General features: G+C 34.6%; 1 protein-coding gene across 1 annotated transcript; it reads right to left on the bottom strand.

The window, feature by feature from the left end:
* Nucleotides 1-552: 552 nt before the first annotated feature.
* Nucleotides 553-23,066, bottom strand: tpo (thyroid peroxidase). The gene is made up of 11 exons (XM_088936037.1): nt 22,973-23,066; nt 22,234-22,327; nt 21,486-21,655; nt 18,773-18,905; nt 16,706-16,835; nt 14,964-15,170; nt 12,619-13,134; nt 6,464-6,722; nt 5,226-5,396; nt 1,307-1,544; nt 553-766 (listed from the first exon to the last, which is right to left on the bottom strand). The coding sequence occupies exons 1-11, from the start codon at nt 23,064-23,066 to the stop codon at nt 553-555; spliced, it is 2,226 nt and encodes a 741-aa protein (XP_088792163.1).
* Nucleotides 23,067-26,935: the final 3,869 nt, after the last annotated feature.

The raw sequence follows: 26,935 nt of genomic DNA, 5'->3' as shown, positions 1-26,935 counted from the left end.
CCTGATTAAGTCAGCTCACCTATTGGAGGGCTCTTTTCATTTCTTGATTTTATGGGTTATTTGATGTTTCCCTTCAAAAGAATCTCAGGACAAAATACTACTGCAAAGGGGACCATACATTGTCTGTGTGCCATTATTAATTGTGATGTTAAATTGTAAAAATCAATAATCCCAATCTCATCAATCTGTATATCAGTTTTGCAATAAAAACACATTAAAAACTTGACCATTATAGTATTGATTCTGAACAACAGTTTGATTGAATACATATACAATAATTAGTTCAGAAGGCTCCACTGCCGAAACGTTGTGTTTTCTTTCTTCTTTTTTTCAGCATGGAATAAACCTATTACTTGTTCCTTTGTATACTATAATTAGACATACTTGAAAGTTAACAGTGAAGGGTCATAAATGTTGAAATATGACAATTAAAAGCTGCATGCACTGATTTGGGTCAATTAACAGGTTATTTTATATTATTCCAAGAATTAAATGAGCACTTTACAACAGTTAATGCAATAGTCATTTTTTATACTTATAATAATCTTGAAGCTAACCTTCATTGAGGTTTTCCTGCCAAGCATCAAGGTTCATTCCAGGTATTTGATCACAAGGAAAAAAGTCCTCAGGGTATCTTCCCAATCTGAAAGGGTCAAGGGAGACCTCTGTGACTCCACTGTTGTCACAAATAACTCGTGAGAGAGAATGTTTCTCAAGTTCTTCTCTTTGGGTCTGTGTAAATACACCAGAGTTTTCCCACCAAAACCTACAGAAACAAAAAAAAACTGTTTTAAAAAATACACATACTGTAACATTTGAAATCAAAGGGCTCTACAAGAATAATATTCACCTCCTGAATTATGGCGATGCAATAACAAGCACATACTCTAGTCTTGCACCTTACAAAAATAGCTTCTTTTCTTTACCAGAATTTGAGAGCAGATGCATTTATATACATTTTTTTTCATTTTTTAGTGCATCTTCAGCACGTTATTATATTCTTAATTTCTTGTCACAGACAGGTTTTTAAAGGTTGAGATGTAAATAAATCTGATGCTATGCTTCTTAAATGCTTGTTTTATTTCCATTTTAAAGCTATCTGTTTAAGAAAAACATGTTGTTTTCTAATTTTTTGTCCCTAAAATCAAGATAAAAATGTGATCCAGAAAATGAAGGAGACATTGACAGCAGACATAGAGAAGTACGAAGCAACAGCAAAATGTGTGTAATACAAAATTGATAATCTCGCTTCCAAGGAACGTCTAAGGTGTTTACTGTATATAGGTATATTCACATTCCAAATTACCAATCTCCTTCTTGTAGCATTTTCATCTGTTTTCCAATTAAGCATGCAAATAGTGGACCAGTTCTGGCACCAGGTAAAATATCCTCCACTAGCCCACCTAACCAAACATCAATGTTGCTGGGATGCCCATATACATCCATTATCCGCTGAACTATGCTTGCATTACTTATAACAGTGTGTAGATCAGCCTGAGACTCCAGTGTAGGAAATCCACAGAATTTCCTCCAGGCATTGTAACCTGAAACAGACACCAGGAAAAAATGTCATATACAATAATTTTCTGTCAAGTAAGCAATATGAACAACATGAAAGGACTAAATACCCACAGATTTAATTGTGGCAATAAACAAAAATGGATTAGAGACCACAAATAGATATCTGATTTTATTAATAAATAATTAAATTACTATTACTGAAAAAAACCATTACAATCCAAAGGATATTTCTAAGAAAAATTCTGATATAAGTATGAAACTGTTTCAATAAATGTACTTTTTATACTGATGAGCTCCAACAAGATAAAACTATTTTGAAAATAAATAATACATAATGCATCTTCCTCACTGGGGCATCTCAACACAAAAAATGTTGGTAGATCTAATTAAGGATAAAAATGTTGTGAGTGCATTTATTTGTAAAGAACTACACATATTAATCAATTATATGGCCATGGTACACTTTATCACACTATTTTTAACAGTTTCCAAACCTGTTTCGACAAAATTGGAAACTACTATATTTAGATAAAGTTGTGTCAAAGTAATAATAATAATAATAATAATTGCTTACACTTATATAGCGCTTTTCGGGACACTCCACTCAAAGCGCTTTACAGGTAATGGGGACTCCCCTCCACCACCACCAATGTGCAGCCCCACCTGGATGATGCGACGGCAGCCATAATGCGCCAGAACGCTCACCACACATCAGCTATTAGTGGGGAGGAGAGCAGAGTAATGAAACCAATTCATAGATAGGGATTATTAGGAGGCCATGATTAGGAAGGGCCAATGGAAAATTTGGCCAGGATGCCAGAGTTACACCCCTACTCTTTTCGAGAAACACCCTGGGATCTTTAATGACCACAGAAAGTCAGGACCTCGGTTTTACATCTCATCCAAAGGACGGCGCCTGTTTACAGTATAGTGTCTCCGTCACTATACCGGGGCATTAGAACCCACATGGACTGCAGGGTGAGCGCCCCCTGCTGGCCCCACTAAAACCTTAGTTTTTCCTAGGAGGTCTCCCATCCAGGTACTGACCAGGCTCACACCTGCTTAGCTTCAGTGGGCTGTCAGTTGTGAGTTGCAGGGTGATATGGCTGCTGGCGTAGAGCTGGCGTAAAGTAGAAATCTATTTCAAGCCATCTAAATTACCTACTATTTATCTGCTTACTTTGTGTCAGAGCACAAAAAATAAAAACAGGTATAACATGATGACATTACATTCAATTTTCTAAAATGCAGTAACAAAACTTCATTTGAAATCCAAATCTTCAACATAAAGGACCCATAACCCACATCAAATAAATAATTATTTTTATTGTTTCCTACCTGCAATGGGGAATACAATCAACCCATAATCAATTATGAAAACCAGCAACAATTGGCATTGAGACTATGTAATCTGCATTACTGAAGGAAGACGAGTTTATGATTTATACCTGAACTGAAATGAAGAACTGAAAAGTTCCGTGTGTATTCCCCCTCAATCATCTTTCCTTGTTGTACCTATTTTTAACACAGACTCCCGGAAAATATCAGATGCTGTAGCTGTTCACTAAGCCCAGGGGGATTCCACAGTGATGTAAAATGTGAAATTAGGGCCAGTGGAGTAGTATTTCAGTGGGACAGAGGTTGATCAAATTGACCCTGAAGTTTGCAGTTCACACCAGAAAGGCAACATCATGAAATTCAAGGAAAATTGCCCAATCGTCAAATTCCCAGTAACCAACAAGAAAGCATAGTGCAGATTATTTTCTTTTAAAGAACAAATACAAGAAGGTTTTCTGTTTTGGAACAGCAACTACACTAAAAAAGTGTCTACCAGTATATCTAACAAACTATAGTGCTTATAGCTTTGACTTTCTAACTAACATAACATAAATGTCCAAAACAAACTGAGGAAGAAAAACATTTGTACTGAAAAAAAAAATGCTGCTAAATACATAGGCGACGATAATATGTTTTAAATGCCATGCTATTCAGATATTAACTATTTATTCAGCAAATTTTGTTTCAGTGGTGACACAACCAGTGCTCCCCTAATTGTTAAACACAAGTTCATTACTAAGACCCACAGAACTTGGCTTACTGAAAGCATTCATCGTAAAGAGTAAATAAAGCTTTATTTTTATGGTTTGCAAACTGGCTGTTACAGAGATGGTAAATGATGACATTATGTAGGTTATTGTCTGAACCACATTCCCCAGAAAGCAATAGGAAGTGATTTGCCCTCCTTGCTCACCTAACCTTTTGGTGGAACATTGATTGAGTGACAGCTAAAGTCTTCCAGTTGTCGGTCTGTTTCTGATGTCTAGGCATCATATCCTCTGATATGTGCTGCAATACATGGAGAGTGGGAAAGACACCACCAACCATCTATGGAACCTATGGAGCTTGGAACTGAGTCTTTGGAGAAGAGTATGTGGATTAAAGCGAGTGGGAATGTTGCCAGCAAACTGCTCGGCTACATGGCTACAGTTCTGTGTGTGTGTGTGTGAGTGAGTGATTCGCTGAGATCCAGATATTAAAAAGATACCAGCTCTAACTCTCAACGTGTTAAAGTGCTTTTACTAATCCTGCAAGATTCTTCCAAAACAAATCTTAGATATACAGTATGAAAACATTTACCAAAATAAATCCCTAACTGTGGAGAAAATGTAGGACCTTCCTGAAACAACAGAGTGAAGTCTCATAAGTAAACATTATATATGTACAGTATGTGTCCAAAAAATAAACATACTTTATTAAAGGCAGCCTTAGATCGTACAGTACTTGCGTGTGTAATCCCTGGCAAGTGAAGTCTGTTATGAATTTAATTTATGTTTGTTTTTCTCTTTTGAAAAGATATACTGTAAGTATATTACATTTATAATGATTTTTTTAGTAATTATCCATTCTAAGGGAAAAAGCACCATAATGTCTATCTCAGAATCACATAGCACAAAGTGGGATTACACCCTGTACATATGGTACTGTACATAAGCATGCAATTTACTGATGCCAACTAACCTACATACTGTAGTATATCTTTTGATATCAGGTAAGATGTCACTTAAGAGACATCCATTAGCTTGGACACAAGAACAATATGTAAGCTCCACACAGTGTGCCCTAGGCCAGAATCAAACCCAAGACCCAAGAAATGGGAGGCATCAGCATTACCAACAGCATCTATTAATACTGTAAATAAAGAAAAAATGAGAACTCTTGAGGGCTCATGAGGACCGCACTAGTAATGACAGGACAAATCTAGAATGTCAACCTCTCTGAAGTCACTTTGTTTACATACAGTATCATTGAATTCTGATGTGGTTTTGTTTTGTTTTTTTTTCTAAAAAGTGTCCATTTCACATCCAGATGGTTTTTCAAGAAAGCAATCAGATCTTATTTATCAGTCATGCAATTAAATATCATACAGTGCTAGTGTGATCATCTGGGGGCATTTATATTCAAACAACAATCTTGAACTTTTTTTAATTGCCAACTGCCATTAGGAAATATTGCATTATACATTAGGGGGGGTCTTAAAATAAATAAAACAAAGAGAATGAAATTGCTATAACTTTGCAAAAAAAAGTACTCAAAACCTCTGTGTAAAGAAAACTGCCTACAGAATTGCCTATTAAAAGATTCTCATCTCCACATAAGACAGTAATTTTACTCAGCTCCAGGAGGTAGAAGACTGAGCAACAGACCTGGAAGCCCATGATCACGGCCGCGCTGCAAATTTAAGGATGCCAAGTCAAGAGCTCCAGGGCTGGAAAGCACAAACAGTTTCTTTGTCAGCTCTTCATTCATTAAGTGGTCTGGAGTTACAACCACTGCAGGCTTCACCATTAGACCTCTTATTACTGGATCGAGTCCACCTACCAGAAAAAAGAAATGCAGTAAGATCAATGGGTGGCTTTTTGAACCCCTCAATAAGTAGTTCACATTATATATGTATATATTTCCTTGTAATTTCAAGCTCAGCATTCTTTTCTGTTTTTGTTGTTGGAATCATATCTCTCATTCTAATTAATATGTGAGCAAAACACCCTGTGAGAAGGGTTCTCAAAGCCCGAAATGAGGACATTTTATAAGGGAATCAAAATATATAATTACACACTTACGTGTTATTTATAAAATAAATTACATTGGTGAAACTGTGTCCAAATGTATTGGACATGTTCCTGCTGGTTTCTTATCATCAGGCTCTTTTCAAAAGATAAGCTTGCTTGGCATGTCATCTATCATGGTAAATCAAGTGTAAAACCAAGAGCAGCACAGTATGGGACAGAGCACAAATAAAATATACAACACTAGCAAAATAAACATTAGGATTACATAAATACCTAATTTCTTAATTCTTTTTAAATCACCCAAAACATCATGATTTGAACTCAGTATAATTAGTGGGTGTATGTTATGATAATATATGATAATTTTGAAAAACTTGTTTGAGAAAAAGGGAATTGATTTTCCAGAAGTAACACCAACTCAAATCAATCAGTTGTTGCTCAGTATTATTACACATACTGTGAACTAAGGTAATCATTACAACTTGAACAGAACCAGGTCTTTCAGAGCTGGTCATTTCTTTTGTGGCACCGTTTTGAGTTCAAGATGACACATCGTTCTAAAGCATTTTAAAAAAGATGTTGTTCTCAATTAGACTATATTTAATGAGTTCAATTTACAGTAAAATAAAAATAGTTATGTATGCCTTTCTCAAAGTTTCTCAAAAGTTGATTTCACACAATAGAGAAATGTCAAGAAAAAATAATTTATATGGGTAAAATATCCTTTCTTCCTTACACCAATGAAATAAAAGTGAAATAGTGCTATGAGGGAAAAAAACGTATCAGTATTGCATTTTTCTCCATTGGATAGAAATTATCTTAGAGTTCTGTTAGATTTGGTGAAGAAACATGTCAAAGACGTTTAAGCATACCTTCCTTAATCAGTCTCCAAGGACTGAAAAATGTCTCATGTAGACTCACAGATGAGAAATTGTTATGCTCCTGATATTTCTCATCCAGTCTATGTGTGACCGGTGAAACAGTTGCATGGCCAAACCGGAAAGCTGCTGTTGCAAACACATTGGAAACTGTAGGATTGAGAGAAGAATCATATCCTCCATAGACACCAATGTACTGATCAAAGGCATCAGCTCCAATAATTTTGGGGACATAATCCCTGAAGGTTATAATCTTCAAAGAGAAAAGAGAAGTTAGTTGCTGTAGTAATTTCTCTGTTTTATGTATGGATTTGAGGTTATCATAATTGTTCCCTATCTGATAAAGGTGAAACTCCTGCACCCCCCCCAAGTGTCATACATATTAATAATGTATTTCGTAGGTATAATTACTGGGTGTACTTTCTATAATTACCGATTTCCCAAATAGGACAAAATGCAAAATGTAGGTGACAACATTGTTTTTTAATCCTTAAGATTTTTTTTCTGGCAACATTCTTTGCAATCTGCCTTGCTAGAAATCGCGATGCTTTTTTAATGCACATTAAGTATGGTCTTTGTGGGTGTCAAAATAGAGGCATGTATTTTTCAGCCCTAGTAGATAAAGTACAATACTGTACAGAGCACATATTTAGGTATGGTGCAGCAGTTGTTACATTATTTCATCTGCAATAGTAGGTATCTTAAGTTACATAGGATTTTTTTTTTAATTCTGAAATGTTCCAATGCTAAATGATATGAAATAAGTCAATTTACCATTCTACAATCAAAATCCCCTTATGAAAACTGAATTGTGCATTACAGTATGAATTACACAAAACATACTGAGGTAGCTCAGTGATGCGTGATTAGCAATGCTGCCCACATCGCTAAGGCTCGAGTTTCATTCCAGACTAGGGGTGCTATCTGTGTGGAGCTTATACTGTATGTTCTCCACATATTTGTGTGGTTTTCCTTTGGGTTTTCTGGTTTCCAACCACAGTCCAAAAGCATACTGGTAGGTTAAAATGGGAAATTTGGACCTTGTGTGAGTATGTGCGTGTCTGTGTCTGTGACTGAGATTGACATCCCATTCCGGGTGTTCCCCACCTTGTGCCAGTTGCTTGCTGGGGTGATAGACCCCAGCTCCCCTGACATACTGACATACCTGACATACTCCCACGTGATCCTGAAATGGACAGATGGACAGATATACTGTACGTAACACATACTGAGAGTCATAAATAATGTAACTAATAATTTTTGTTCCAACATTTCCTCAGAAGTATATACGCACAGTAAAATTATCAGAAAGAAATATTTAATTCACTGCATATCAGAATAATCCATTAACCAAAGGTGAAAAGTGCATTTCGTCCACATGCATATTTTACACCTTGAAATATATATTAGAATGGTATGCACACTTGCAACTTTAGATGTGGCAATGTTTTCATTTTGCTGTCCCTGTGACTGTGGGTACAAGCTAGCGAATAAGAGCAATAATAATAACTGAACCAAAATTCAACAACTGCCGCAGAGTAGAAGACAGGATGCCATAGGGAAATGGAGGACCCTTTCTTCTGTAGTGTAAGATGTTGAAATGGAAAAGAAGGACTGGTTTGGCGATGGAAGTGTAACATGGCATGAGCTACAATACAGCATCAATGGAGATCGTGGTTAGTGTCTCCTTAACCATGCAATGCTATAGAAACAATGGTTTTGCCATTGTAAATGTGTAACCGTCTACATGCATGCATTTATCAGACTATCCTGACATGGCACAACATGCATGTGATGGTTCAGCCACCCTATGAACCTGACATGAACTCAAAGCATCTGGGAAGCACTGGAGTGGCCTTAGGCATTGCTGGTGGCCATAGCCATGTATGCTTGCTGAGCTACTGTACAGTACATGTATTGTATTACTTCTGGCTGAGAGGAGTCTGAGTCCCACAGAGAAATAAATACTGTTTTTTTTTTACTGTTATGTTAATTCCATGTCGGATCCAATCATTACTATAAAATGGAAGACACGTGATGGACAGATAGTGAACATAATTTTTCAATATGAAATATTCACATTGTTCACAGAAAAAAAAAAACCTCCCCAGTTGTAAACCTCTTGGGTTTGTAAACTCTTTTAATTAGATAATGGGTTTGAATGTTAATTTAGCATATGTACCCTAACCTTTTGTGATGTCCACGGTTTTCTGCCTAAGACACAAATCAGTCTATATTTTGTTTTTGTTAAGTAAAAACTGTTGCAAAACTCCTCTGCTTCATTCGAATGCCTTTCAGTCTACTCTATTATGAAAAGTTAAGAGTGAGAAGGTGTGGGAATAGATTGGCTGCAAAAGGAACAAGTAGAGGTGAATTCCACACTGAAAGGAGAAATAAAGAGCAAAAATCATATCAATTCATATTTCTGCTGTAGCACTTACAGGCTCACAGCCTACAGCATAGAACAAGCCCTCTTCACCAGGCCCTGCTTAGTCACGGGGGATATATTGCTGAACTATCTGCAGATAATGAAAAATGCAAATACTGTAAACAAAGTTCTCCAAGCTAAGTTTCAAAATACAAATTGATCACAACTCTACAGTAAGTCATACTGTAAATATACTGTACAGTATATCAAACACACGTTAGACTAAGATGTTTTAAAACTTATTTGTTGGGGGAAAACATGCATTTAAGTAGTCTTATGCAGAAGACATACAATGTGCAGAACATAATCACATTGAATAAATTGTATCTGCTACAAACAAACAAGGGTGGCACAGAGGAGGACTGGTTGCCTCACATCACTGGTGCCCTTGGTTCAATTCCAGACCTGGGGTGCTATCTGTGTGTAGTTTGTATGTTCTCTCTGTGTTCATGTGTTCATATGGGTTTCTTCCAGGTGCTCTGGTTTCCTCCCACAGTCCAAAGACACACTGGTCTGTGTCTGTGTGAGCCCTGCAATAGACTGGCCTCCCATCTAAGGTGTATCCCAACCTGCACCTGTTGCTCGCCAGAATAGACGTTGGTTTCCTTGTGAGCTTGCATTGGATAAAGCAGCTAGAAGATTTAAAGGTATTTTGTTCCTTATTGATGTTGTATCTTCTTAAAGTTCTCTGTGGTGATCGCTTAAATGTGTTGAATGTTTTTTGAGAAAGTAGCAATCCATACATTAAAAATGACCTTCAACTTGAACAATCTGAATTTAGTCATTTCTTTTTAAAACAAAATAAAAATCCCATTTGATTATTCCCAAAATAATTTCCATGAGGAAAGTTAATTTTTTTGTGGAGGAATAGTTTTTTTTCTCTTTGCAGTGCACTGCAGGCATACTGTTTAACACTTACTGTATGTACTGTATTACAGTATGTTGCAATATGTGGCTGTACTACAAAAAAAAACTGTAGACCTTACAGTGAAAAACAAAGATGGATGATCTCAGGAATTACATACAGTACAGTATATATCATACACTACAAATAAAAAATAAATATACAGTACCAAATAACACATGAAAAGAAGATAATAAAGTATTGCAGTTTTCTATTATAACAATGAATATTCTTAAAATGAACATAAACCATGTACCTTTACAGTTACAGTATGTAGTGCAGTAATCTTTAGGAGGATGTGATGAAGGGATCAGTTCAATTTCATTGAACTGAGTTGAGCTTGAGGCCAACAGTAAACATTTTTACCTTTGCCTGACACCATGTGGATGGGCAAACTATGGATGAGGATAAATGGGTGTAAGTGTGCCTTAAAGTACTTGGAATTATTACTGTGCTGGTTTGTTAAAGGCCTTTTACTGCAATATTAGTGGATTATTAGTGGAATGTGCAAACCCTTATTTATGTGAACTGAACAGCTTGCTGCACGGCATTTTGCTGCACAACTAAATCTGATTTGACAGATCACAGTGTTAACTTGTTTTGAAGTTCTGAGAAAGTTGTTGTAGAGAAAAGTTCCTAAAGCAAAACAGGTAATGTCAGCTTAATTGAAAATGGGAAAGAAGTATCACAAATTAGAAAGAATGTGCATTGATGGTTGGTTAGAATCAGCGCTACACCATGATATTTTTAAACATATTGATGCAAAATAGAAAAAAAAACTGTAAACATTCTTCTTTATCTTTTATTGCAGCTGCTTTTTCTTGTTCTGCTTTATTTTTTATTCTGTAATAGAATATACCTTTCATAAGCAATATTACTTACGATGTACAGTATAACACATACTGCTTAAGGTATTCTGTGAAGAGTAGATGCCCACTTTAGGCTTTTACAATTTCCTGCTCACCCCTGGTTCTCTTTAGTATCTTTTAAAAATGTCCTACCCTCACCTTAATTTCCTCCCCTAGCCAAAACTGTTATTTGTTATTTCATCTAATTAATTAAATTTCTGTTGTTCTACATCTAAGTAATTACATTTCTGTGTTTTATTCTATAAAAGGAAGTGCAGTTAAGCTTTAAGATGTTAAGTACATCTTTAAAATATTTTTAAGATACATCAAGATAAATTAATTATATTTCCCTTGAATTGTCTACTTCATTTATAACAATTGATTTAAAAAAATAAAACACTGATTTTAATTCATTTATACTATGATATAGCTTTATTGTTAAATTTCTATCTATGTAAACAAAAGTAATTTTCAAAAGCAGCAGATATTAATGAACTAAATTAATCTTACAGCATATTTTATATTGACTTGCATTGTTTTTATAAGAGCAGCATTAATCATGTTCTAAATGCTTTAACCAAAGAAGTGCATAATGTAATCTTTGGTACAGTAAAAAAAGATAAATATCAGTCAGACGTAATACTGGGTTTTTGTTTAAACCAAGTATGATGGATACGGGAAATATATAATTTACTTTTTGACATGATGTTGGATTAAAGTCCCTCACATGTAATGCTTTGTTACAGCATTGTAATCAAATGACAGAATCGATTTGTGAGGAAGAAAACAAAAGTTGTTCTACAAGAAAATGTCAGATATTAAAAAAACACCATTTGGAATTATGGAGATAAGAACTACGATACTTAGATAAATTACATCCATTTTTATGGATGTTAATACAGTATATGTTAACATGATCTTTTCTTTTTTTCCATATTATTGAATATAAAATATGAAAATGTGAATTTGTTTTTTCTTTTTTACTACAGTATATACAGTAGATAAATTAAGCATTTCTCAGCACATATTTTTCTAAGATGCAAGATATTTTAGTCTCTTGTAGTAATGTACTGTAAATGTGTTCAAAGGAGTATAGAAATGGGTATTGCTGGGCTCAGTCTGCATCCATCCATCCTACAGTATGTCAGTAAGTCAAACATAAGATGTTTTTTGGAGGTAAGAGGAAACCACTATGGGGTACAGTACTGTATATGGGGAAGAAATACACATTCCACACATGCACACCAGTATCGAACCCTAGTCTCTGAAGCTGTGAAGTAGTGGATAGTATGATACTTATTTAATATTTCAGCAAGTTTATATGTGCAGTTTTTATAATTATGAAGTCACATTAGTAGGTAATCTTTTTGTCTTGTGTAGAACAAAGAAAAGTAAGAAAGACCGACTGAAGAAAGAAAGATTGGTTTGGGATTGGGATTGGAATTAATGTACTGTAGGTCAGAGAAGACTAAGGGGAGTACTGAGAGATACTGTATTTGGAGCAGAGAAGCTGCAAACTATATAGGAAGCAGGGCTATGAAATTATGAAATATAAGGAAATCCAGTGAAAAATACATGTCTGTTTCTCTACTTCCTCTTTCCTGCACTGGTTACTGGTTATCTCATGTTGTTTTTCTGCTCCCACATACATTGGTATCCTTGGGTTTTAGACAAGTGACTAAAAGATTATGGTCAAAAGAGTGCTTCATATTAGCATAGTAATAGAATCCTAAGGGTCATTGTTGATACCTCTTATTATTTCAATACTTTAAATATAGATGAAGTAAACACTTCATTGCAAGAAACAATTATTTCACTAGATTTGTTTTAAGTATATTTTAAAAATAAACTGAATAGAAATAAATTGGATTACTCATTTTGTAAATAAAATAGCTTATAGAAGATGACCAATTAGCAATATACAGTACTAATTTTGCATGACAAGGCCAGAATTAGGAGTGTGACCAACCTGATGCAAAGCTCCAATGATTTTGCGGGTCTCCTGGTATGTAGTCTCTGCAGTCCAATGATGGTTTCGCTTTTTTAGAGCTTTAGCAATCCGATTATGTTCTCTGACCCAAAGAGTGTGCAAAACAGACAGGGAGATTACTTCACTTGACCTAGTGTCTCCAGCCATGAAGCATTCAATCCTTTCACCACCAGGATCCCTTGGGTCTTGTGCACACGGAGAGGGGGTTTTACTCACGAAAGGTAAGTATGAGAGCCCACTATCTGTGAATTTTGTGTTCACAGCAAGAAGGCCCTCTTGACTTGAAAAGTTCCGAAGCTTGCTCACCATGGATGGGCTATTGCCATAAACTGTAGAGGCATCCAAGAAGGAGCTGAGGGCATTCATCTGCTGCCTTTGAGGTAACATTTTGAAATCTTCAAAGAGCACAGCCTCATCACCAGTGAAGCAGGCAGGAGAAGAACGGAAAAAAGGTAAACAGTCTCTCGTTCCAGAAAATGAGTCATTCGGTGGAATCTGTGTGTAAGAGACAAAATAATTGATTTTGAAATATTATTTCTGCATTATTTAAATTTTTGGAAGTTATGTAGAGATACAAAGCATATTTTAAGTAAAATGTTTACTGCCATTGTATTTACACTAGGATATTCCTTTAATAACAGCCTTCTTTCATCCTCTGCTCTCAGTAAATGTATTGAACATCTCCAAATGTCAATGACAGTGACTCATTAGCTTACTTTCTGATTATGTTTTGTGTTTTGTGTTTTGGAATGAAAGGCTTATTGTTATATGATCTGCAAAGGGATGTGTTTCTAAAAGAGACATTCAATTGAATGTTTATTTTGACCACTATGAAGTACTGTATTCTCCTTCAGTCTAGCAAGGAATGTTTTAATAGGACAAAGTGTCAGACTGGAAAGGATGTAATGACAAGAAGATAGCCACTAGAGGTTGCTGTACAGAAGCAAAAATAGACATTTTCTACACAATTACAGTACATCTGTAATTGGTATAAAAGTATAAACAAGAGAGATGACAGCTGCAGGTTATTGAGCTCAGCCTGGCAAATGACAAGCAACTCAAGGGAGTACAATACTGTATTTTAAAAAGATTTGGGTTTAAAGCGTCAACAGACTGTCCTATGCTTGTGAGTTAAAATTAAAAGACATCAAGCACAAATCACTGTAAATAATCTTTTATGGGGTGTAAGACATGTTAGAGGAATAGTGGGACATGTCTTAACTAAAGGGCCTCAGATATTCTCAGACTCATGGAATAAAAAGTAATCCCTGTTATAAGAGAGGGAAGAGAAACAGATTGTCTTTAGCTAACCCCGTGGAGTAGACTGCGGCACCTGAATTAGATAAGCACTCTGTAATAATATTATCTCTAAGGAAGAGGTCTTACACTAGCTGGCTTGAAAAGAGCAATGATACAGTATGAAGGTCCTTAAAGTCTTTACCAGAAGGTAAAGATCTTTCACACCTGGTATGCATTACTGAATGAAAAGCCTGAATGTGTAACTTAAATGACATAAAATCATCAGGAACAAAAGCTCCTAATATAGAATTATCACATTCTAGCTTTCCCTTGGTCTTGTTAATTGAGATTAGACTAAATTTATCATTGCATGGTTGAAAATGTTTCTATGCATACATTAGAAACATTTACTTAAAATCCAGCATCATAGCTCTTTTAGAAATCTCATCATTTAATTCAAATATCACAGAAAAAAAGGCTTGGTTGCTGCCTGTAATACAATATAATATCAAATGTTTTATACAGTAGTTTTTTTTTTTAATTGTGATCCTCTTAATATACGGTAATATCACAAACTTATTTAAGACCTTTGAGTATCTACTGTTATATTATGAAATGGAGATAGCGTTTAAGCCATAAATTAATAAATGAAGGTTCTCAGTGTAATAATTTGGATAAAATTAGTGGAAATAGCATAATAATTTGGCCTGAAAGTTAAAAAGATTTAGTACTGTACTATGGTAGGACTTTCATTTATTTGAATTACACCCAAGACTTTTCAGAACATACTGTAATGTACACATTTCCTTGCACTACCACTCTAGTGACCTTATTATTTAATTGTTTGCTTTTTCTGTCTTTAAAGAGTACCTATGCTTTTGAATACTTTAAAATCAATAAATTATATAGATCATCTTTATGCCAGGAAACTATGTCATGTCTTCAACAATTTACTTTTGTTTGTTTCTTAATTTGTATTGAATATTAATGTTCTCTAAATGTAAATATATGAAACAAAACTACTTTAAAAGGCTTAAACGTTATTGTGTTATTGTGGTGCCTTTTATTTTTAATGGAAGACCTACCTTAATAGGAAAACAAGGATTTAAGTTTTCACATGTATTTTGACAATCCACTCCTTCCACAAAACTGGCTTTGATTGTGGTCTGAGGGGTGAATGAAATATCATGGTCTATGTATTGGCCCCAGTCAACAATCATTTGGGAATAGGAGTCATCTTCCACAATCTGGTCATTTGAAGTTTGCATTATATTGTTGCTTACATCCCTGACCTGTTTATATATATTCAAGAAATATAATTAAAGAACATATAAATGTATATATTTACATATAATAGGCTTCTCTTTTTTCACTAATTGTGATTGGTGTTAGAATCCTGAAGTCTTAGGATTCTAACATTATTTTTAATTATATTAGTTCAAAGGTTTTGTCATTATAGATTATAGAAATAATAAAGCATTATACAACATCAGAATAATATTATTATTAATACATTACATGGTAATTAATTAACAAGCTAAGATAATTGACACACCATAAAACAGATAATTAACAAAGACATTCCGTGAAGGAAAAGGAGAATAGTTAAGCTAGGAATGTCATTTTATTTTAAGCTACAGTATGTAAGTCCTTTTAACAGAGCACAGTTTTAGTTATTCTTTCCTCAAAACAATGCATATGTGGTTTGGACCTTATAACAGAAAATGTATGCTAAAGGGAAGATTTGTGCTCTCATTTCTTTCCCCAGAAATTTGCCTCTCTTCCACTGACAGACAGATAAATGGAGATCAGACTGTTTTTAAACTAAGAGCTGTTAAATTCAGCTCCAGTTAATCCATTTGATAACTGATGAGGGAAAAGCAACCCATGAGAAAACAATTGCATTAGTAATCAACACACATACAGCAATACATGAATAAACCAAAATGCACTTCAGTTATTTTTTTTCAAATATCAAACAGAAACTAAATTAAAATAATATCACTTTGAGCTCTACTGACAGTAGGATTTTCTTGTAATGATGTCCACACTATTTTCCAAAGGTTTTATTTTTGTTAGAAATAAAATATTTTCTCATTTGAAGTTATCAATTATGAGATTTCAGTCAGAATGAAATGTCTTTCAAATGTTAATGAAGTGCATGTTTTTAACCAAATAATTCTTAAAATAGTTTTCTAGAATATTCAACCTGCTGCCCTTCTTTGTTGTTTCACTAGTACTTTATCTGCTGATTTGTAGTCATTTACTAACAGTTGACAGGGCAGGTTAAATAATCAGATGTGAGGTACAGTACTGTATACTTACAGCGATTACTTTTTTAAAACAAACCTTAGATCCTACTAAAGAATGGCTTTCATCTACAGTATGTTAATCTGCATTTACCTTTTGTGTGAAATTGATTTGTGATGACAGTCGGAGAGCTGTCATACTGTATTGCTTCATCTGAGCACCATTAGGGGTGCTTAAAGAAACATACAGTATACAGTCTTTTTATTATTATTATTTGAAAGTTAGCTACTGTAAGTACTGTGTGAGAGTTGCATATTATATGCTACTGTACTTATTTTTCTTCTTGATTGTGAACTAAACCAATGTCTTCTCTTTCATGACACGATGCTTTTTTACAGAAAAATGTTTCAGATTTACTGTATTTTACTACCTCAGGTTTGTTTGGAATAAATATGACAGTATTATTGTTCTCTATAATTTGGAGTAAATTTGGCCTTGTGTTTATTTTTAATGAACAGTGATTCAGATTACCTTTAATATAAAATTTCAAAGCAGATATTTATTATTTTATACTTACTGGAGGAAGTGGAAAGCCATTGTACAACAATCCAGCATTCCAGCCCTTAGGTTGGTTATGCCCATCTTCGTATTCCGCAGAAAGCCATCGGGCCAGAGCAGTGCTGGCTGCCCCCCACTGGGAGTGGTTTCTGGAGGAGGACGTACCTGAGATTAGCACCAGTCATTGGCAGTTTGGTTTTAGGAATTAGGAATTCATCACATTGAAAAATCATAACCTTGTGCTGCATTCTAAGTATTGCGATACATTAGATTAATTCTCAACTAATGAATTTCTGAATTGAACTCAAGTTATTTAAACTTTGAAACATGAAAAAATTATCTTTCATCAAAAATAAAGCAGATAAAGCTGTGAATTAAAAAAAAATGGGCAAATAAAAAAGTAGGATGGGGAGCATGCTACCATGAAAATGATATCTAAGTTATATTACGGACTTATATAACAAAATAAGGAAGATATGTTTTAAGGAAGAAGTGGTTATCATAGGATTAATAAAAACATAAGCGCATCAGGGGGAACAGAAATAGTAGATACAGGTATGGCCAACAACTGGCTTCTAACTAATTTGTAAGAAAGACTATTTGATGTACTGTAGGCTTTTCAAACAATAATGATACTGTAGACTAAGCAATGGAGAAAAAAACATCAGGGAATTGTGATAATATGTTATGTATTGACATATGTACTAAAACTGTACAATAAAGTCAAGAAAAATATTTAAATTTTCTGAAAAAACACACCACTAATGATTGAGAGTGGTTACAAGAAGTGGAATGTAATAGCATGAATATGGAATAAGAGAATTGGATGGTGGCAGTTTAAAGATATTCTGTTAGAAGCGCAGAACAGAATCATTAAAAGGCACGTGTATAACAGGGGAATTAGAAAGCCCAAAGAGAGCTACAGTATATACTGTATTAAAATTTCAAAGGAGGTAAAAATAAATGTAAATAGTAAATAGTTTACCTGTTAAAAAAGGCACAGTAAAGCAAGACCATGGGTTCAAGGAAAGCATATACAGTAATATGGGTTTTAGATTTTCAAAAGTATTTTGACTTTAATAAAAAATTTAAAAAAGAGATTAATTTTAAAACGGAAGGTAGGCTTTCTGGGTCATTCATGTCATTGTATTAAGAACTGTTTAATGAATATACAACAGACTATAGATCTGTGGTTACACAAGAATCTCTACTAGACTTGCACTTTCTAATTTGTACTGATAATCTTTATTACAGCCTAGTATAGTAAACTAGAATTTTGCAAATCATGCAAAAATAAAATAATTAGGAAGTACTATAGGAGCAATACATTAAATTTAAAAAGATATAGGTTAAGTCTGAACAAATAACTGACACAAGACAGTGAATGTAGACATACAGAAAGTTGTGTGCAGGTACTGTAGCAAAAACGTACACTGTAAATACAGTATAGGATACCTCTAAATGAGATGAATTATTTTTTAAAAAAGCCTAGGTGGTGTGTTAGATGGTTGTTGACATACTGTATCATTTACAAGTTCTAGGCAATCCAGCATTAAAAAAACACAAGCAGAATGTTATGACAAATAGTTCAAAATTTAAAACTTACATCAAGGTATCCATCCCTTTTCTACCCGCTTTAGCCAATACAAAAGAAGAGGGGAAGTCAAGGGGGAGCAGATGACCTTTCCAGAAACCAGGGGTGCAAGGGAGAATATACCCCAATCAGGACAAGAGTCCATCACAAGGCACACACACTCACTCACACATGTGGATTCAATTCTTGGGGTGCTATCTGCATGGAGTTTTATATTCTTCCCAAATTATTGTGGGTTTCTTGGTGCTCTGGATTCCTTGCACTGCCCCAAGACATATTACTTAAATTGGCTTCTGGGAAAATTAGCCCTGGTGTGAGGGTGTGTGTCCTGTGATGGCCTGGCACACCACCCTGGGTGTGTCCTGCCTTGCGTCTCTTGCTTTGCTGGATAAGGCTCCATCTCCTCTGCAGCTCTGTGTTGGATATAGTGTTTAGAAACTGGATGGACTAATGGATGCTGTCAGAATCATCAGAATCATTGTAATTAAAAACCTGTTGTTGCAGGCTCCACTGATAGTTCTGTATTTCCTAGCCAGATATCCATTTGGGCAAATAGGAGGCTGCATATAAGGAAGACATCCAGACAGGTTTGCAATCAGCTTCAGGTCCTCCATGGAAAGATGATCTTTCAAAAAAAAATTTCCATAGCAAAATGTAAACGCAAGAGTACAATGGATTCATTATCTGGCATATACTGTAGTACTAATCAACTAAGCATATAATTTCCATGTCTCTTTGTCTTCTCCTACCTGCCTTAATGTTTGGCTTGATAAATTAGTTCATGAAGAAGCAATTTTATTGCATGATAACCTTTTGCTAATTCTTAGTTTAGTAGATGGTTATAAATTTTTACTGTATATAGTTACAATGTGTAAATTGAAAGTTATTTGGAAAAATCAGCACACAACATAATGGTGGAATGCAGCTTTTTCTAGAATAAGCAGATGGTATTTAATATGATCATAAGGGAAAAAGTTGTCCTTTGTCTCAATATAATACTGGGAATTATTTTTTTTTATCATGACACCCTTGTTGTATCAAAATAGTGCTTTCTTAAACCAACAACAGTTCAATGTTTTCAATGTTTTTTTTTTAGATGCAGTGGTAAATGAAGTGGAAAAAAAGAATAATTAAGAATCAATGTATGTGAAATAATAAGTGAATCCCTAGTTTACTAACAACAATTAAGGGGTTAATTAGAACCAAGTGCTTAAATTCATAACAAGCAAATAACAACTCAGTTTGGGCAGCCCCTATCCTGTATAATGGTGAGAATCTTTGAGAGTTTGCTCTTCACCTGTGGAACCACATCATGTCACAATCAAATTTCATCACCTGGACAGGGTTACACAACCATTTCTAAACTTTTGGTGCTCCATCCTTACAAATTCAATGTACTGTATAGTCTACAAATGAAAAATATTATTCAAGGTACTGTAACCCTATTGAGGACTGTCATCATGCCAAGATCTTCCAAACACTAACCTGGAAAATCATCCATAATGTAACAAAGAATCCCTGAATAATAACAAGAACCACTCTCTCTGAAGCTAATATCAGTGTTCATACCTCAATAATCATGAAAATACTAAATAAGAATGTTTTTCATGGGAAGATATCAAGGGAGAAACCGTTTTCTCTAGAAGGAACATTGCTGCTTGACTCAGGAATGGCAAGGAGCACCTGGACTATTCACAAAACTACTGAAAGAACGTTCTTGGGATAGTTCACAGCTTTGGGGCACAATAAGAAACATTTTTTATGATGAAAACCAAACATTTTTATTGCCTTCAAATAAAATTACCAAATCCCTGCTCTTAAGGATGGTATCATGGTTTGCCTGCCTCAGGATCTAGAATGCTTGTGATCATTGACATGATGGTGTTGTACCAGGAAAGTCCAGAGCAGAAACGACTGAATAAGAAGGAATTGTGTGTTTGGTATGCCCAGTTCAATGTCTGAACCTAAAACCCCATTGAAAATCTAAATTTTTAGATTTTTTTTAGATTTTTAGATTAAATCTAAAAGGAAATGTTCATGCAAGAAAAGCCTCAAATTTCACAGACCTTTGTACTGTTACTTGTATTGTACTTTGTTCCATTTATGTTACTAAACGTCTTGAGAAGCTCCACAGCATAAAATAACATAGCTATAAATCATAGTAGGGATGATATTGACTGAGTGATGCACTGCATTAGATGTGAGATAGATAAAAATACTTCTTGCATTTAGTCCAAAAAGTTCCAAAAATTGAATAATAGTGGTTTGGATTAATTAAGAATGCTTAAACCTACTGTATCTCTATAAGGTCCATCATTTCAGAAGTGAATTTCAAGAAGCAAATATCCAACCATGAAGACCAAGGAGCATTCAAAACAACTAAAGTTGCTTAAAGCCTCAAATCAGGAGAATTGGATAGAAACATTTCAAAGACCCTTAATACTGTATCTCTATGAGCATGATGAGATCAATCAAAAAGTGCAAAGCACCCTGACAGCCTATACCATGCTTTCTCTCCAAACGTGGCACTTGTGCAAGAGGAAAGCAGTTAGGAATGATACTGTGTGGCCAATAACAACTATGTAAGAGATACAGAGTTAAGAGGTTGAGGTGTGAAAAAAGTCTGTGGGTCAACTACTGTATATCCCTCTCATTCCACAAAAGGGGCTCATATAAAAATGAGAAAGACATCATCATTACATTATTTGATATTAACAACATAAACCATAAAATTATGCAAAATGTTTATGCAATACATGGTTTCTATAATGTTTAAATTTTATATTATATTAGAATTATTAGAAGCCACTCTGCAATTTATGTGAAGGACTGTTCCCTGTTTCATACTTTTAAAAATGTTACACAATTACAAAAACATAGTAAACAAAAATCTTGGAGTTATGTAATAGACCACTGCCCAAATAGACATCTAAGCTATGTATTTTCTGCACAACAACATACAGATAAGTGTGTCTTGAAATGATCAGGGCTGGGTTTGTATTGTGTAAAATGTAGAAAGGAATATGAACAGACTTCCTCAATGCAATTACTTTGAAGGATCACTTCAGGTTACACAAATTACACTTTCAGAATTGTACTGGTACAAAGAAGATAGATATTATTGATGTTAAATTCTCTTATCATAATAATAATTAACTAACAATTGACTTAACTGTAAGAAATAATTAGATATAGCTGTACTCACCTTTTATCATAATGGTTCTTTTACTTCTCTTAGGTGCTCTGCTCTTTAAAATGTGTAAAGTTGTTTCTAAAAGTTCTGCAGCTCTTGATATCTCTTGGGTCTCTGGTTCAGCTTGCTTGAAAAATGATAACATCTGCACTGGGGATTGGACTGTGCCTTGGTTATGATTCCTGAATGTCAAATATAAAGGCAAAATCAATTCCTTGCAAAGATGATAAAATTACAGGCAGCATAGCGGCACAGTGGTTAGCATTTCTGCCTTCAGCGCTAGGGACCTGGGCTCAATTCCAGACCTGAGGTATTATCTGCATGGACTTAATATGTTCCTCCCTCTTTTCGTGTGGGTGTCCACCAGGTGTTCCAGTTTCTTTCTACAGTTTAAAAACTTTAAGGTTAATTCGTTTCTGGAAAACATGGCCCTTGGTTGAGAATACTTCTACAGTATGTGTGCCTTTCTGCCTTGCAATAGACTGACATCCGTTCCAGAGCATTCCCTGCCTTGATCTTGTTGCTTGCCGGGTTAGACTCTGGCTTCCATGCAAAGGACTGGTTAAAAAATGGATGGATGGATGACATCATGATCTGCTGACCAGATAGAATTTAAATGCTTATTTTACATTAAAAATACTATGAACAAGTAGGAGAATTTACACAAGCAATGATTGTCAAAATTAAGCTACCAGCTTCTAGATTTAACTGTTTCTTGAAGAACTAATGTATTGCAGCCTTGAAGTGAAAAATGTCATACCCTTTCAAAGTGTTGAAAATAGCTCTGTCTACCATGTGAAGACTTTCTTGGAAAGCAGAGGAGATAATGGAATCCCCAATCTTTTTCAGGTTGCCTTGAAAACACAAGAGGAACACAGGAAAAAATGGTGCATGAATCTTAAGCAATTCAAAGCTTTGTTAGAGAATTCAGTTTATTACCAGTGAACTTTCAGTCTATTAAAGTATGTCTCAGTTTGTATTCCCAGGCTTTAAGTTTATTTTATTTTGACTTAAAGTAGATCAGTTTTTAGTTATTTTGTTTTATAATTGTATTTTTATGTACAGTATATCCTGTATATAGTTATTTCAGAAACTGTGTGTAATACAGTGTGTATTCTACATACTCTATACACTTAACAGTCAAAACTAAATAAGATAAAACTGTGTACTGTACCATGCAACGTCCTGACTATGGCTAAATTATTTCAAAAGCAGAATGTAATTGTCATGTCCTAACTCTTTGGTTCAGGCTTCACAAAAGATATTGTTGTCTAAAGTGTTTAAGTTTAGTTACTTATTTGAGAAAACAGGTGTTTGTTTTAAGGGTTGCCCTATAAATTGTAAAAAATCTGTAAGAAATATTTTAAAATTGTGTATTTGACATGCAGGTCAATTACACTGCTTCAGTTTAATTTGGATTATACTTGGAGTTTTTCACATAGTGTGTGAAAAAGTAAAAGTAAAAGATTACTTCATCGTAAAAAACAATATTAACTTACTTTGTGCTTCTTCTTCTGCCTCATTACTGAAGAAGAATATGAGCACCATGCAGGACAGTAATGTAGCTATGGCAACACCTGAGTAAATCCTCATGGTTTTGAAATAACGTGATAGATGAGCTATGAAAAAAATGCATATCATTTACCAGCAAATATCATCCCGATCTTATCATTTCCAATGCTAACCACGTGTTAACAGAATATTATTACAGAAAAGCAACACTGTAAAGTTGACAACACTAATAATAGTGTGATAACCACAATAATAACATACATTATTTTCAATACCATACAATTCTAACACAATATCACAGGAATAAAGTATGAATTTGTTATATCCTCTGAATTCTGATGGAATTCATTGTGACTTTGAAGTGTTTTTTAGAGAATGTTACCTATTCACCATACTGTATAGTAGACATTGTTTTCTAGCTGTTGTGCATGTTATTATTTTTATTTTCATTTTCTGTATGTTTTAGGATTGTGACTTCATATAACAAAATAAATAAAACATGAATACCTTATGGAATTCAGAATTAATGACCATTTTTAGAAAGTGTTATCAATTCAGGGCAGCATGGTGGCACACTGGTTACCATTTCTGCCTTGCAGCTCTAGGGCTCTGGGTTATACAGTATTTTAGACCTCGGGTGCTATCTGTGTGGAGTTCTCCCCATGTTCTCCCCATGTTCTCATGGGTTTCCTCCCACAGTCCAAAAACATACTGGTAGGTTAATTTAATTCTGGGAAAACTGACCCTAGGTGTGTTTTTGTGTCTATGTCTGTCTTGTGATGAACTGATGTCCCGTCCAGGTCTTGCCCTGCCTTGCGCCCTTTGCTTGCCAGGATAGGTTCCGGCTCCCCCTGTGACCCTGAATTGGAAAAAAGTGGTCAGAAAATTGCTAATGTTACCAATTCAGAATTTACAAAACAACTTCAAGGTATTGTCTATGTACTGTATTGTTCCATGACACCACAGAAAAGGTTATGCTTAAAAATCTTAAATTCAAATAATAAAGCTTAATTGTTAGGTAATTAGGAAAAAAAATTAATTAATGTAAAGTATGTGTGCATTATTTTGGTGATAACCTATTAGAATTCATCAAAAAGAGTGACTGAAATGTCTAATAAGCTCATATACATTTCATTTCACAATTGAATGTGAATTTGTGAATTTATTTTAACATTTGTGGTTTCATGTCCTTGGTGCATGAGTCACAGGTATCCTTTTTTCAACAGTATATTCCTTTTTTCTCAGACAGTTTTTTTTAATAACCATTTTTTAATATTGGTTTGGATGATGCTTCACTTTCAATTCATCAGGTCTTTTACATTCAAACAACCACACTTATACAATGATAAAATGTTAAAATGTCATAAAATGTTGTATTGTCTCTGAACTCTAATACCCAAAAAATCTTCTTTGCAATTAGCCATTAAATTGCAAACATTTTGATTTCTCCATAATAGAAAATATAGAAAATATGTTCCTAAAATATAACATGATGACAACAAACTGTCTTTTCCAGACACTGTTGTCTGTTTATAGATTAAAAATTGAATGCTAAGGCTTAGTTTAGAGTTTTGGGGTTGTCTGTGCACATATTTCAAAGAACATTTTAAAGACTAGTACACACACACTTTTAGTGTACAGTACTCCAAAAACGTATTATTAACAGATGATGTATTTAAGTATACCGTTATCTAAGTTCATATAAAATGTGCAATATATTAATGATTTTTTGATGTATGAATGATATTCTATGTCAACAGTACAACAGTATCATCAAGATGTAACATATACAATATATATTAATAAATATTGGTCAAAAAGTACATATGATGACAAAAACAATATTTACCTTTTTATGAAATGCTGCACCCAGAGTAGGGTGAAAGAAGAGAGGGCTGCACCCAGTCTTTTCATGGACTCATTTGTCAATGAGTATAAGCCAAAGTACTTTTATTTTAGTGGCCTACATTTAATCTATGCTCCATGCCTTTTTGGTTCGAGTGTCCTTCAGCGTTTTTCACTGGAAGTACCTAAAGTACTTTAATTGAGCTTAAGTGAGGAAAAGAAAACTGTTGCAAAATACAAAATAACACATGGAGAACAATATACTGTACTTACATGTGCTGCAAACTAAAACAGTTCTTTATACTCATCCATCCATCCCTTTTCTAACCACTCTATCCAATTCACAGTAACAGGGGAGCCGGAGCCTATCCCTGCAAGCAACAGGTACAGGACAGAATATACTTTAAATGTAAAGTGTTTTGTAAATATGACTTTGTATTTTTTAAGCTTATAGCAAACATTATATAACAACTTATTTTAATGAATTCCATGTTATTTCTTTATTTGGCTTTTCTGACCACTTCAAAACACTTCCCTTACATCTTGGTTCTGTACAAGGGTATAGCGGACAAGTGTCATCTTATAGCCCAGGTGGCAGGTACAGAAAACATCAATTTATACACACTTTGGTGTATATTTCTGACATAAATTGCAATCCATACTTTTCTTTTTGTGAATCAACATGTAGTGATATCTAAAATTTCCCATATAAAACAAACAATGTTACACTCACCAGATTTCTTTCAAAACAACCTAAAATTAGGCTATCCAACTATGACAGACATGCCATGCAATAGGGATTTCACTCAAAGTCTCCACTCACCCCTCCTACAAGCCTGGATATGAACAGTAGAGAGGTGAACACAAATAACATGTAATATAGGGGCAATTCATCCCAGGAGAGGGAATGTGGGTTGTCAATATCCTTTTAGGTATGATAAGATCAGTCAAATAGACCTGCTGCTGCTGATACAGAGCAAAACCAGGGCTATCATTTTGTAAGATTACTAGGTTAAAGCAAGGAAAAACACTGAATAATAATGGACAACTATTCTAGAACACATCTGGACACTCCCCACAAAAAGAAGCCATAGCGTTCCATTGGAAACACATTCATGAAGGACTAGAGATAAGTATATACAGTACAGTGGTGTTAAAAAGTGTTTGCCCCCTTCCTGATTTCTTATTTTTTTGCATGTTTCTCACACTGAAATGTTTCAGATCATCAAACAAATTGAAATATTAGACAAAGATAACACAAGTAAACACAAAATGTAGTTTTTAAATGAAGGTTTTTATTATTAAGGGGAAAAAAAAATGAGACGAGCCTTTATGTTCTTTTTGCTCAGCAGTGGTTTTCGTCTTGGAACATTTTTGCCCAGTCTCTTTCTTATGGTGGAGTCATGAACACTGACCTTAACTGAGGCAAGTGAAGCCTGCAGTTCTTTGGATGTTGTTGTGGGGTTTTTTCTGACCTTTTGGTCGAAATTTCGACGAATTTTGGTCGGCCGGCCACTCCTGGGTAGGTTCACCACTGTTCCATGTTTTCGCCATTTGTGGATAATGGCTCTCACTGTGGTTCGCTGGAGTCCCAAAGCTTTAGAAATGGCTTTATAACCTTTTCCAGACTGATAAATCTCAATTACTCTTGTTTCTCATTTGTTCCTGAATTTGTTTGGATCGCAGCATGATGTCTAGCTTTTGAGGATCTTTTGGTCTACTTCACTTTGTCAGGCAGGTCCTATTTAAGTGATTTCTTGATTGAGAACAGGTGTGGCAGTAATCAGGCCTGGGTGTGGCTAGAGAAATTGAACTCAGCTTTCCAAAGATGTGATAAACCACAGTTGATTTATGTTTTAACAGGGGGGGCAATCACTTTTTCACACAGGGCCATGTAGGTTTGGATTTTTTTTCCCCTTAATAATAAAAACCTTCATTTAAAAACTGCATTTTGTGTTTACATGCAAAAAAATAAGAAATCAGGAAGGGGACAAACACTTTTTCAGTCCAGTGTCCAGTACACTCTGTTAAGAAAAGTAAATCATTAAACCACTGGGAATATTTGTAAAATAAATATGATCCCAGATATCAAGGAATTTCTGCAT

This window comes from Atractosteus spatula, chromosome 2, assembly GCF_055471065.1.
Source record: "Atractosteus spatula isolate fAtrSpa1 chromosome 2, fAtrSpa1.hap1, whole genome shotgun sequence".
NCBI classification, from domain to species: domain Eukaryota; kingdom Metazoa; phylum Chordata; class Actinopteri; order Semionotiformes; family Lepisosteidae; genus Atractosteus; species Atractosteus spatula.
Note: the sequence above shows the minus strand (reverse complement) of the source record. Positions and strands in the feature narration are given on the sequence as shown.